The sequence below is a fragment of the Protopterus annectens genome, chromosome 9.part0, assembly GCF_019279795.1.
Source record: "Protopterus annectens isolate FY-2018-M chromosome 9.part0, PAN1.0, whole genome shotgun sequence".
In the NCBI taxonomy this organism is placed as follows: domain Eukaryota; kingdom Metazoa; phylum Chordata; order Ceratodontiformes; family Protopteridae; genus Protopterus; species Protopterus annectens.
Genome location: NC_056743.1, coordinates 1,526,463,553 through 1,526,478,322, shown reverse-complemented (window position 1 = coordinate 1,526,478,322; position 14,770 = coordinate 1,526,463,553). Strand labels below are relative to the sequence as shown.

Here is a 14,770-nt window from a genome sequence, read left to right as displayed (position 1 = left end):
GGGTGGGGGGTGCAGTCCTCTCCTAGCTGGGTGTTACTTACCTCAGTACGCTTTCTATTTCGCATTGGACAAGTCTGTACTTACCATGGTCAAATGCTGACATTCGGGTTTTCGCTGCTTCATGATTGTGGTTTCAGGATTTTCGTCGTCTTAATATGGTCTTTGGGATTTAGAAGCAGACCCATCTAAACAGTTCTCATTCAGAATGAAAGGGATGTTTATAGTAAAGTAGAACTGACAGCATGGAGGAGAAAGTGATAGTGTTATGACAGTCTGTTACAAACCTGTAATGGAATGTTTGTACTGAGAGACTGTTTTATTTTGTGTCTCAATTTTAATGTGTTTGGGTGGCTTTTTTTTTTTTGTATTGAAGGGTTGCAGAGTCCTGAGGACTCTGCTACCTAAGATGCAAGGGGTCTGACTTGCTTCCCATGTATGCACAAGGCATGTGCCATATTTCTGTGAAAAAGATCAGTTTGAGGGTGTATATTCCTGCGTCGACAGGGCTGTTTAAAAGGCCAGAAATGTGACCCCCCCCCAGGGGGAAAAAAACCCACTTGGCCATTGTTGGGAATTTGCCTTTTCCTCTGCTGTAGGGGGATGTGGGGAGTACAGCCCCCCCCCCCCACACACACAATTTTGTCTGTCTGTTAGTTTATTGTAGGTCCAGCGATTCCCCCCCCCCCCCCCCCGAAAAAAAATGCTTTTGTGGCTGTTCGAGATATTGGTATTCGATGTAAGGGTGTTTGAACAGCCCTGTCAACATGGGAATATAGATCCCAGTTTGGAAGTATGAAAACAAAATTAAAAATTAGTCATATGTTGCTATCTATACAGAGGATACAGTGGACATCCATGTTAACTGAAGTCAGAAGTATCTGATCTTTGAAAGATTTGTGTTTCTTGATAGTGTGAGCAAACTTGGTCTTGTGGTTTTGCAACCTGCTGCTGCGGAGATGCACATAAGTGGATGTAATTAATGGTGGTGGCATTTTCTGGTTAGAAGTCACTGGAACTTGTGATTTCTACCAGCTGAAGAGAATTGAGTCACAGCTTAATTTTCCACAGTAAAAGTTTCTGTAGCTTGTGATTATAGAACCTGTAAGGAAGTGAACATTATTGTTTCTGAACTTGTGCTGTGGAAAATGTCATGCAATTCGTCTTAACACAGTATCATCAAAGTAATTACTAGCAGTGGACTTCGGTGTGCCTTGAAGCATGTGTGTTGACCCAGTGCTATGATACTCTGCAGTAATTTATTTTGTTTGTGCTCTTTTCCTAGGAAGAATTGTGCTAGAATGAGCCAGGAAATAATAGAGCCACAAGAACTCCTAAATGGGCTGGACAGTTTGCTAGGCAGAGATGGAGATGTAAAGACGGCAGATGGCATGTCAAAGATCTACAGGTATGAAATTATTTTCAATATGGATGCTGCTCAAGGTTTCTTTGTAGTAGACCATACAGTTTTTATTTTTTTTTTATTTTTTAATTATCCTGCTTTCCTTTGAATGTTTTTAAAATTGAGAGTTGTGTTCGTTTTGGATTTATCTTTGTAAGTGGTGGTCTGCACTGTTAGATCTTGGAGCAGAAAATTTTGGCATTTGAAAGCTCATCAATTCTAACCAATTGTACTGTATTGTATGATTAACTGTCCTGGAAGTGTCCAGCTGCAGGTCAGTGTTGCAGATTAACTGTACCTCTTTCCCAGAGGTGCAGTGACTGTGGAGTTTGTTATAAATGAGGGAAGGCAAATTGACTTAATTACTGCTTGGGTGGTGGACCCCTCCCCACCTGGTAGAGAAAAATTAAATGGGTCGTGCTCTGTCTGTATTGCAGTAAAGACTTGGGTCTGCAACTTTATCTGAAAGTAGTCCGTCAGTGTTAAATTCCCCATGCCAGCTTTCTGAAATTACTTTTCTTGGAATGTTTTTTAAATCTTGGTCATACTGTGAGATCCCAGTTTTAAGACTTTTTCCTCTTTCACATGTATTTACCATGTGGTTGTGCAGCTGTAGAGTTATATAAAAAAGGGGGGTGCCTCTTGTGCAAAAAAAAAAAAAAAAAAAATCACATCTACAGTTTCAACAGGTGCATTTTCAACTTTAACTCCTTCAGTTTACTTTTGGGTTGGGGTTTAGCCTCGTCACTCAGTGCCTTCTGGTACCCAGCTCAACTAATCAGAATTCTCAAACTACAATCCTGCTCTGAGGACTGCCTATTGGTTCTTAGAAGTGCTTCTCGCACCTACTTTTTCAGGACCTTGATCTGATGTGGAGAAGGTACACCTTTGATAACCAACAGAGCTGTATACTGTATGTATTAAATCCATTCAGCCAGAAAACTTTGGTTGCCTTGCTACCCACCATACATCATGCATTGCCTTCACTCTCCATTTCATTGTCGAGCAGACTTTTGGCTGTAAATGAGCACTTTTGCGTGTTTTTCAAACCATAGATTTGATGGTTTTTACTGAATTATGGTAAAGTAGTACCTAATGAGTGTTGTGTTTACGCTATACGGCTGTGTTAATCTCTACTCATTTTAATCCCCCTCCCACACATCTCTCAACCTCTTGCAGCAAGAAATCTAGACATAAATAATAGGGTGACAAAAGCCCATTAATAAGGGGCACTTTTTAAATACTGCTCTTACAAAGTAAGAAAGTTGATAAACTAATAGGTTTGCATCAGCATGTATTTGCTGAACTATATAAAGTCTGAAACTTGATTGACATTATTTTCTGACTTCAACCTTCAAGGATTTTCCTGAAAAAAACAATTTTATGGGAAACGGACCAAAAATATGAGGCAAAAGTCTGGACATTCAGCAAAAATCTGTACAGTTGAGAGGTGTCTCCCACACTTGTAGTCTGAAAAGGCTCAAGATGCTAAAATAGCTAAACTGCTCAAAAAGTGTGCCTGCAATAGACCATTCTCTCTTGTGCAGTCATTTAATTGGTTTATAAGAATGTGCAACATGTTGCTGTTTGTACAGGGGTTCAGCATCACTCATTAAAAGAAATTAAATTTGCAGAATTTCTACAGTTGCTCAAGCTACTTACTTATGGCCTCCCAGGGCACTCTCTGCTGTAGTGTTTGGTTATTTAGGTGGTAAAGATTAGGGTCGTTATCTTGAGAAAAGGGTAGCTCCCCACATTGAATGTCCAGGCCTTTGCAGAGTATCATAGCAGAAAGTCAACAGAAGAGGTGCCATAGGAGTCCAGCTCTGCTGTGAATCCATATAGGAGCTGCTCCACAAGTAAATCAAGTGTTTGGTATACTGATGTCTTTCCCTGCAGCATCGGGTACAATGAAAAGTCCCATTTCTTTTGGGCTTTCACACAACAGGGGCAGATTCCTCAGCCAATTGACACCATTGTTGCTGCCCTACACAACACATCCACTGTATCATAGTTATACTTGACAGAGTGCTTGCTAACTTGGGAGATGGGGTTGCACAGGTATAGATCTTTGCCTCTAGTCTTGTCCTCTGTATCCTCAGCTGTGTTCTTTAAAGTAGGAGGGCTCCTTGTATTAAAATGCAGTTTGGGAACTTGAATGCCAGGGTGGCAGCGGTGTTCCATTAGTTCCAAAGAGTTATGGTCGCTGAGGAAGGGGATTCTTGGAGGAAGCCCCAGAACCCCCCCCTGCTTAAAATCCATGGGCACCATAGCTGGATCAGCAGCGGGGTTTTTATACAGATACAAGAACTCACAATCCTGTGCTCATATAAAAAAGAATGTGTTGGGGGTGGGGAGTCAGGGGTTTGGTAGTCTGGCTGCAAAGATGCATTGGTGAGTGCATTCTCCATAGCTTCAAACCCAGAAATTCTTGTGAATGAGTAGTTCCTAGACTCCCATTTGAAGAAATCCTTCATCCTGCTGAGACTTGTCTGTAAATGAAAAATGCTTTGGTGGGAGGCAAAGGATAGATGTCCTCAGTGTCTGACTTATAACAATGGAGGATTTGGTTCAGTTGTCTACCATCTAGGAGGCAAAGGAATCTGATTCCTCAAGTTGGATCGGGGGATGCTTCCCCTTACAAGGTATGGAAACCTAATACTAATGGTTTCTTTGACAATAGCTGTAGGTTCGTGAGAAAAATACAAATTACTGAACCAACTTTTACGCCTGTAGAGTGCCTTGAGGGAGGGTCCACCCAGCCCATGCTGAGACAAGATGAACAGCTGAGGCTTGGATATCTTGGCCCTGCTTTTGGGAGGTCCTTATAGGTCCTGATTGCACTTGGGCACCAATTTCTTCCGTTTCAGAGACTTAAACATCTTCTTGCACTAAAACCAAAAGAATACCACCCTCAGTTAATCAAAATACAGATGCCAGAGTTAGAAACTCTGAGACAGGAATGTAAAACAACTAGCCAACTGCTGCAAGGTTTCAGTTTGGGAAGGTGAGCCATCTTCTAAAGGCATGGTGGAATCCTGAGGGGCATTGCAAGAGACCTCTGTCCAAGCAGGCATTAGAGTTAGGGGCTGTAAAAGTGCCTCATCAGATCTGAAACTCTTGAGCCTAGGGTGGCATTTTATGTATATGCCATCAGCCGTCTGGGATTCGGAGCATTTGTGAATGACTGGATTGATGCCAGTGCAGCCCCAAACAAGGCATACAGCCATTTCTGGTTTAGGTAGTCCTGGAGAAATTTGACTGTCTACTTCATGGTCTTCTGTTTCATTCTAGCAGAACAAGGGAGGCTGCTGACGTCCTGCTGCAGCCCTAAGCAAAAACTCTGAGCAGAATTTAATACAGTCCAGAGGACCAGTGAGGAGACTAGCCTAATTCTCCAGTTACCCCTAAGCATTGCTAGTTTAGTGACTTGCTAAAGTTCACACACTATGCAAATGAGGGTTGGAAGAATCTAACCCCATACCACAGGGACTATAGCTCACAGCCTTAACACACTGCCAACTGCCAGACTGATATACCTACAGTAATACAGTTAAGTTTATCAGCTGTCCCAGGGATGTCATTTTCTCCCATCAGGGTACTTCTGTACTGTAAAATCCAGGCCAAATCAACTGACTGACTCAGTACTTCTACCAACATAATCTCCACAGAATACAGCAAGGAGATTAAAGTGTATAGAAAACAAGGCAGGTTACATACTGGATAGGGTTGTCAATTTAGAACAAGTAGCTTGAATTTTTTCACTTGATGTTCCCAGCCGAAAAAGATGCTAGCATCACCAGAAGCATGTGTGTGCAACAGTGCCGCACAGATTTCCCATATGTGTAGACTATTCCATGTTTCCAGAACTAATGAAAATCAACAATGCCAGTAGTAATGGTGTGATTAGTGTGTTAGCCTGTACTGTTGAGACAAGATACCTGGTGATAACCATTCCAGTCTGACATTTGCTTTATTAACGAATAAACTCTTGCACTTATCACGTTTTAGTGCTGCAGCATATTGTCTTTATCTTGTTTGATGATGGTATGTGTGTTCTCCTACATGTATTAATATTTATAGTAGCCTACATATTTACAGTATATTGTAATATGTTGTTCGTTTTCTTCTGTGTATGCATTTTTGTTTTTTTATTTGTGGAGCTTTTCTTCTCTGACCTCTCCTGAAAACAGTTAAAATTATCCGTTTGAACTTTCCCAGTAAACAAATGTCAGTGAATTCACCACTGCTTCAGTATTTAGGGTATATAGGCTCTAGCCTGCCTGGGATATAACTGGCCAGGTTCCAAATTCTCTGCCTCTCCCACACCTTCAGTCTGACTGCTGATTGGGCAGCCCACTGGAGGGAAAAATCAGCAGTCAGAATGAAGATTTTTCTGTACTTGCTTCCTTATGAAAAAGCAGCTCAGAGGCTTTACAGTAACAGCAGCCAACTCTCCTTTTCAATTATGGCAGACAAGTTCAAACTGGGGATCCCTTCCACACAGCATATCACCTTTTAAAAAAATGCTGTTTATTTACTAGGGCTTTTTAGCAATATTTTCCCTTTAACACACACACAGTATCTTCTATTATTGGAAGTTTCCTGTCCGGGAATGCTATTTTTTTAGCTTTATTTCAGGGGGCCTATTTTTGTGAGAGATTGTACTGCTTGTGTAAATTGAATGTATATTGTAAGTGCTTTACTCAAACAGGAACTGTTATAGGGTATGTTGGTGTTCAGTTTGCCAACTTACCTGTCATCTTTTTCTGCCAAATAGAGTTTTGTTAGCAGGGTGTGTTCTGATAGGAATTTAGCATGCTTCTTATCCATTACTGTATTTGGGGGACTGTGTATGTGAGTTTTTGTGCTGGTTGTGAACACTGACAACTTGCCTTCCAACCAACTCGTTCCAGTGAAGGTTTAACACATTCTGAGTATCCTCCTTGTCACAACATGGGTATCCCCCCCCCCCCCCGTATCTAGAATGAAAAAAATTTGCCAAGGAACCCTTATTGACTCCTCAGGCTCCGTTGTGACTACAAGTAGCCTTTAGTCATTCCTCAGGCCACTCACTTGCCTCTCTGGCTTCCTTTGGTGTAGTCCTTTCAGCCTGCATGAACTAGGGCTAACCATTCTCTCTGGCTGTTCCATTTTACGATCTGGGCATGGGACAACAATTTCTTCTGGGTCAGGAGAAAGACTTCTGCAGATGATGCTCACTGTAACCAGGGAAAGATGCTTCTTGATGGTGTACAAGTACCTTTTTCGACTGTCATTAGCTATATCTGTAAAGAAAAAGACAAAAGGTTAAATCTGTACAGATTTTCAGGCATCAGTGCTATAGATTAACTTTAACCATGTACCCACTAACAGCAGTACTGGTAAAAGACTGAATCCCTGCAACTATTTGTTACTTATGGTGAAGATGGAAAGCTGTAAAGAGGAAAATGTAGACATTTGTGTAGCACAGATGCATCAAAGTTTAAAGAAGATAGCAGTCACTAGTCACATGCAATACTTTCTCAGTAAAATAGACTGCAAGAACTGAGAGCCAAGAGTTGGATGCTGCCCTACTTGTCTTTACATAATGTTTTACTGCGGCAGTTGCTCTCAAAATAGTGATGAGATGTCCTAATATGCTTAGAGTGATAAAGGAAAGTCAGTCCTCACCTGTGGTTTAACTCTCATTTGAAATCCCCCCCCCCCTCTTATGTTATGGTTCCTGCATGGTGTAGTTACCAGAAATCAGCTTGTAAAATAAAGCTTCTGTTTCCGTGCGTTGTATTCTAAGCGAGGAAAAGACCACCCTCCTTTGAGCTTTAACCTCTCAAGTGCTTTGGCAGGGGGATTTGCTTCTATCTGCATGTCTTATAAACACAGGGAATCCTCTAATTTTCATATTGGGTACTGCTCACAATCTTCCATAGGCAGCCGTCAGCCTTGTTAATGTCAGCAGCTGACAAAATGCAATGTAGTGAAACTGTCCTCGCTGCTTTTACAAAGAGGAAAAGAAATCGTATTGGTGCATGCAGTTGACATGTGATCTGTTGCTGGAGGTATTTTTTCTGTTAGTGCAACATTTTTATAAACAGTCTTGTGCAGGGCACATGGAAAACTAAATTGTTTTGCATAAGGAGTATGGATTTGATTATGTTCTGGTGTGTTTCAGTGTAATGTGGGAGAATGTTATGCAAAGAAACACTTGTTTCAATAATGAAAAAAAAACACAGATGTAAGAAGAGAGTGTTATGTTGTCTTTTGTACTGTGCTGTGCATTATATCAAGAGAGATTACAAAAGTTGAAGTGAAATACTTTTAAACAAATCATACGTTTCTTCCAACATTCAGGATAAAAAAATGTGCATCTTCCCATTGCAGACACTGGTGAATAGCAGAAATAGCATGCTTAGAAGTTTGTTCTAGAGTCAGTTATAACTCCTGATTTAACAGTAATAGCGTTGACAGCTCTAGAGGAGCATGCAGAGAAGCTCTGTCACTACTTGAAGGACTACAGATTAGCATGTTTAGAAAAAAAAAAAAAACCTGATTTGTCGAACTGTGAAGAGATGAAGAGCAGCTCTGAGAACAATGGAAATCAGGGTAATTTAGGTAAAATTGCAAATTAGTCCGTTTCCAGTTGCTGTGAAAGAAGTCTGACTCACTGTAGTTAAGGAAACAAAGCAAGTTTTTTTTTTGTCTAGCATGACTCATCTAAAGGAGATATGAAATTAATTATGGGAGGCACAGGACAAAGCAGTATTTTTTTTTAGTTACAGGGTAGAATTTCCTTCCAGTAATATGTACTATGAAATGCATGTACATAGAGGACATAAATGGACTGAGATGTGTATGTGTGAAATCTGTATACAAACACATACATGTGTATAATAAAATACATGTCTATGTATAATGTATGGTACATGCTTTTGAATGATGGTGCCTTAGCTAAAGGATGTTTGGAGACAGTCTGATTTAACACCTCATAGAGGTTATTGCATCCAATGTCTGGTGGTGCTTATGGAGCATTCTGACATGCATTCAAATATTGCAGCCATGGAGATCATATGGGGCTTGAAGACTGGATGAAAGCTCTTGGATGCATAAACAGAAGGTCCATGCAGCAACGCTTCAAAGGAATATTACAGTGAGACCAGTATCGGTCTCCCTAATGACTTTGTCAGGGAATAAAAGCACAATGTTGGTAAACCCCAAATGCTATAAATTGCTGCTATAGTGACTTTTCCTTGTAATTTCTCCTGAATATTTGCATACAACTGTAATTTTCTTTGTGTCTGCACAAAGTGTATGCTAGAAAATTGCTCTCTGGGCTTCTTTTAAAGACCTTTGTCATTTTTCACTTCACTTTCTGTGGCTTGTGCTGTCAGAGCTGTTCACATTTTAGTTTAGCTGTTTTCTCATTAAATGTTGTGTGGCTTCCACATTTAATTTTCTTAATGGTGGCTATTACTTCGTTTCCTGAAAGACTGCTCTAAAGGCAGTTGTCTACTGAAACCTTTTATCTGATATTGTTAATCCTCATTCATTCCTTACGCATGTGTATCTGTTCCGACCTCTGAACTGAGCCGGCCATTTTCCAAGCTCGCGTCAGCTCCAAACTCTCGAGCTAAACTCTTACCCATAATACCCCTCCCCCTGTTACCTCAGATTTCGTTTGCCGTGTTGCCATTCGGTCATGTCAAGATGCTTCTCTTGAGCTAAGTATAGTTATTTGTTGTCAGAATAGTCATTTATATAACTTTTTCTGTCAGAAAAGTTTCTATTATTTTGTTGTCTCTTACCCTATCGCATCTAGCGACCATATTTTCTTGAGTTTTCCTTCTCTTTTCTCTCCACCTTTTACTGCGAGGTATTTCTCCCCTACCATTGTTGGTAATTTTCCTTTTTTCATACCTTCGGGTATTCTTTTGTACCATTGCTGGTACCCTTTCTATTATCCCTTTTATCTATCATGGCAACTAAGAAAGGTAGTCCGGGTTTTAAAAGGTGTTCTGATTGTGGACACATTACCTACATTTGATGCACACTCTTTGTGCGTTTGTTTGGGGGCGTCCCATTTGTCTGTTGACCCGCCCTGTACTGTCTGTGAAAATTTTTCTAACAGAACCTTGTTAGAAAGGAAAAACAAGTTGTTGCTGAAGGGACTTCTTAAATCTCCCTTTTCAGAGGCTATTTCTGGGTCGGAGGCCTCAACCCCTCCTAGAGCCCAAAAGAAAATTTTGGATGTTCCTACTAAGGCCAAGTCTTTGCCTTCATCCCCGGCTGGGGACTCCCGCCAACCAAAACCTAAAAAGGCTAAAGTTTCTGCTCCGGAGCTCACTCAGTCAGCCCCAGTGCTTTCGGTGCCTAGACTTTCGGCTCCATTAGTGATCTCGGCTCAGTCTTCTCCTGCAGCCTTCACTATATCAGCACCGAGGAGCTCCTCTGTCCAGACTAATAAGACTACTGTATCGGCACCGACCGCTCAGTCGGCGCAGACCTTGACCACGTCGGCTCGACATCTTACTCAGAACAGACGCCTCAGTTGTTGGCTCCAGCTTCGGTACCAACAACCACTTCAGCACCAATCCTTGTGTCAGTGCAGACCGTGACCTCGGCACCGATGACTTCCTCGGTGCAGACACCCGTAGTCCAGTCTATCTCTGCACCGTTGTTCTCTGTGAGGACTGGTGAGGTGGGCACCGAGTTTGTCTCTTCTGTGGATAGGCCTGTTTCTCCCTCAGTCTCAGTGAGGTCCACTAGAAGCCTTTCCGAACACTGTGTGTTGCATCTTGTGGATCAAGTGCTTTTGGCCAGAGGTATCCCACCCCCAGGACCTATCCTTCCTTGGGAGGTGATAACCCATCTCCAAAGACCCTTTCTTACTCTCCTCCTTCCTTACCTTTGAAGTCCATTGATATAGCACAGTCTTCCTCCTCTGCGGTTCCCTTTATGGATCTCACTAAGGAACCGCAGTTGCCTTCGTGGCAGGAAAGTTTTGCTAAGACTCTGGATGACAGTTGTGACACGTGTAATTTGCTGCTCCACAGCCATCCGGGGACTCAGAGTCGGCAGGCTGAGCCACTTAGGGGAGGGGTGATCCCTGTCCTGGACACTCACTCCTCTTCAGGTGGACCAGCCTTTCAACTGATGGAGAAGGCCTTCTGCTGGCGATACTGGGCTGTCTATCCCCCCGCCCTGCTCTGGTACACTGGTTTCACAAGTCGCACCTAGCGGACACCGGGCGCAAGGGTCTCAGGGCATATTCCCACAGGAAACCTCTTTTCAGCTGTCTTCCCCAGCTTCTCCCTCTGAGGAAGTCCACCAGAAAAGTTAGTGTAAGAGGAAGCATATGGACTCCACAAAGGAGTCCCTCACTGAAGACACAGACTTTGATGAGGGGGAAGAATCCCCTCGGTCACCCTCTGAGGTATCCTTCGGTGATCTTCTCGAAATCCTTAAACAGAGAGGTGACTAGCAGCCCTCTAATCCAACCTCTGAGGATTCTGTGTTCCTGCAGGCTTTTAGTGCTCGACCCCCTACCTCCTGGGTTACTCCACCTGCTGATGAACTTGTCTGGCTCATTGTGCAGCATGCGTGGAAGGCTCCTGACACCGTCAAGGCTATTCCCCGGAGGCCAGATAAGATTTTGTCCCCTCCTGCTACGGATCCCCATTGGTCAAAAGGTCTTTCTGTGGATGCTCTGGTGATGGCGTCCGCATCAAAAAAGGATCTGGCAGAAGAAGAAAGCCAGACTGTCCATCCGCCTAACAGAGTCCTGGGCCCTGGACAGGATAGGGAAGCGCACCTTTGCATCTGCGACCTTTGCTATCAGGTCCCTGAATTATATGGCACACTTTACCAGGCTTCAAAGGGATCTAATTTCCGAGCTCTCTGAAATCTTGGCTGGGGCCATGTCTGCTGAGTTCCGTGACAAAGTGGCCTCTCAGCTGGCCACCATTGAGTCAGTATCTAACTCCTGTATGCGACTGATATCTCACGCATCAGAAGGAGCAGCTAGAGTGGCGGGTTCAGCTGTGGTTTTGAGATGACACGCCTGGATGCGCTTGTGCAATTTCGCGGAACCCTTTAAGGATTCCTTTCTTAATGCTCCCATTGAGGCCTCCTCGTTGTTTGGACCCAAAGTTAAAAGCACACTGGCCGGATGTGAACAGGACGGTAAGACCCTTTCTGTCATAGGTGTCCGTTATTCTTCCCCTCAACGTGCTTCCTCCCGAAACCAAAAGAGTGGGAAGATATGGTTCAAGAAATCTCAGGGTCCTTTCCGAGACACAGGCCGAGTTCTCCCCTAGAGGCAGAGGGGGAAACTCACAGGGAAGACGCTCCTTTCGGGGCAGAGGGGGTCTGCATAACCAGGGTTCCAGGGACTCTTTCCCTGGCCTATCCTTCCAGCACTCCTGAAGAGCGGCCCATCTCCTTTCCTCTTTCCTCTGGAGGTGGTTGGGGGTCATTTCTCCTTGTACCCTTCTGTCTGGCTAACCATCGCCACCGTTTCTTTGGTACAAAGGATTATAACCAGAGGTTATCATATCCCCTTCGATATTTGTCCTGTCCTTTCAAAAATCCTCCCCGACGTTCCACCCAATCAAAGGGAAGAAGCAGCACTAGAGATAGAAAAGCTGCTAAGAAAGAGAGTCATCCAAATAGTCCCTCCAGATCAGATAGAATTCGGATTCTACTTAAGACTATTTTTGGTGCCAAAGAAAACTGAGGACTGGAGACCAATTTTGGATCTTAGTGTATTGAACAAGTTTGTGAGAGTACAAAAATTCCGGATGGTCACAATATAGTCTATCCTCCCACTTTTGGAAAAAGACGATTGGATGTGCTCGATCTTCAAGATGCGTACTACAGCATAAAAGTGGACAGGCCATCAAGAAGATTTCTGCGCTTCCACACGGCAGCCAGTCACTACCAGTTCAGAGTACTGCCCTTCGGACTCTCTACATCCCCCAGAGTGTTCACAAAGTGCATGGCAGTTGTCACAGCTCACTTGCGTCTTCAAGGATTCCAGGTGTTTCCATACCTAGATGACTGCCTCATTTCCACCCCCACCAGACATCTACTGGAAGAAGACCTGGCATACTCTCTCCTCGCTGCACAAAGGCTAGGCATAACCATAAACTGGCAAAAATCCAGTCTTTCCCCATCTCAGTCGACAGAATTCATAGGGGTTATTTTAGATACAAAGAACTGCATAGCTGCCATTCCAGAACACAGAATTTTAAGGATAAAGCAACAACTGATTCCAATCCTTTCAGGGGAGAAATTCACAGCTTACTCTGTTCTACAGCTGTTGGGTTCCATGGCAGCCTCCATCACCATTGTCCCCCTGGCCAGGTTTCATATGAGGCTTCTACAATGGCTACTGCTCGCCCAATGGTATCCTTTTCAGCATCCTCTTTCAGCCAAGATTTGAGTAACCCACAGGTGCAAACAGGATTTAAATTGGTGGATGACACACGATCTGTCACAGTGGTCTCGCCCCTTCTCCCCCCAGCAACCCAAGGCCACAGTGACCACGGACGCCTCCCTGATGGGGTGTGGGGGCTATGTCAGGGACAGACGGTCCAGGGCACTTGGTCCGAACTGGAGGCCCATCTGCATATAAATGTTCTAGAGCTGAGGGCAGTGCTTCTGGCGTTACAAGCATTCTATCCCCTGCTGCCTTCTGGAACAATTGCGATTCAGTCAGACATGGCGGTGGTCTGGTAAATCAACAAGCAAGGTGGAACCAAATCTTACCCCCTTTGTCGAGAGGCCATGGCAATGGGCGATGGCTACCAACCGTTTTCTTCTAGCAACGCACATTCCTGGGAGTTCCAACGTGATAGCAGACAGACTCAGCAGGCGCATTTTACAACCTCACAAGTGGTCCCTGAATCCCTTGATAGCGGTGGAGATCTTCCAACGCTGGGCCGTCCTTGCTGCGACCTCTTTACCTCCCCGACCAACTACAAATGCAGCAACTACTTTGCCCTGATTCCCCCTCCGGGACAGTCACCCAGGGACGCTCTAGTCCACGATTGGCCCTCAGGTCTCTTTTATGAATTCCCACCATTTCCCCTCATTCCCCAGTTTCTGAAGAAAGCCCGTCAGTTGAAGAGCAAGGTGATCCTCATAGCACCATATTGGTCTCGTTAGATTTGGTTCCCCTTCCTTTGGCCTCACCTACTAGATCGACCATGGATTCTCCATCCAACCCCGGAGTTGATCTCTCACCCACAGAACCTGATTCATCCCAACTTGTACAGCCTGAAGCTCACAGCTTGGCTTCTCCAATTCCCTTGATTGCTAGGCAGAATGAACTTTCTTTACCAGTCCATGACATTCTCATTGCATCTCATAAGTTTTCCACTAGAATTACTTATCTAAGCAAGTGGAAAAGATTTACCTGTTAGCTAAAAGATAAACAAGTAGATCCCTTCTCAGCACCAGTGTCGATAATACTAGACTGTCTGGCCGACCTTTTCCAATCTGGTCTGTCGGCCTCTACCATTGGAGTTCATTTGGCTGCAATTTCTAATTTCCATGAGGGTGTCCAAGATTCCTCTCTTATGTCTCTCAAATTGTGCAAGACCTTTGTAAAAGGTGTGACTCATCTGAAGCCATCTTTAGAGAGCCTATTCAACCATGGGATTTATCATTAGTTCTACAAGCACTGACAGTGCCACCATTCGAACCAGCTTCTTCTTGCGACCTCAAGTATTTGTCGTGGAAAACCTTGTTTTTGGTCGCCATTACTTCTGCCAGACACATCTCTGAGCTTCAAGCTTTATGTATCAAGAGTCCATACTTGATTTTTCATAGAGATAGAGTGTCTTTGAGAACTAATCTTTAATTTCTGCCAAAAGTGATCTCTGAAATGTCTGTTAATCAAGCCATTGAATTGCCAGTTTTCTTTCCCAATTATTCAAACAGAGGAGAGTATTGCCTACATACCCTAGATATCCACAGGCAAATCCGTTTTTACTTAAACAGGACTAGGTCCTTTCGTAAATCTGACCAGTTATTTTTGGCCTATTCTGGACCTAGATTAGGAACTGCTGTTGCTAAGGTCACATTAGCTAGATGGTTGAAGGACTGTGTGACCTATATTTATACACAACGTAATATCCCGTTGCCTATTACCATGAAAGCTCATTCGACAAGGTCGGTGGCAACTTCTGCTGCCTTCCATGCCAGAGCTTCTTTACATGGCATCTGTGCAGCTGCAACTTGGGCTACGCCTCATACCTTCATCAATCATTACAAATTAGATTTGGCCTCCAGGGGAAGAGCATCTTTTGGTTCTATGGTGCTCAGGAATGTCCTTCCATGAGAGCCTCCCAGGAATAGAGGTAGCTGGGG

At 43.7% G+C, this 14,770-nt stretch overlaps 1 protein-coding gene across 3 annotated transcripts in view; it reads left to right on the top strand.

Annotated features, from left to right (window-relative positions):
- The window catches only part of PPP1R10 (protein phosphatase 1 regulatory subunit 10), a 357,506-nt gene that overhangs the window by 125,933 nt on the left and 216,803 nt on the right, over positions 1–14,770 (top strand). For all 3 annotated transcript variants that reach the window (XM_044084477.1, XM_044084478.1, XM_044084479.1), the window contains one exon: positions 1,283–1,405. In XM_044084477.1, coding sequence (XP_043940412.1) covers positions 1,299–1,405 — 107 coding nt within the window. In that variant the 5' untranslated portion in view covers positions 1,283–1,298. The remainder of the gene's footprint in view (positions 1–1,282; positions 1,406–14,770) is intronic.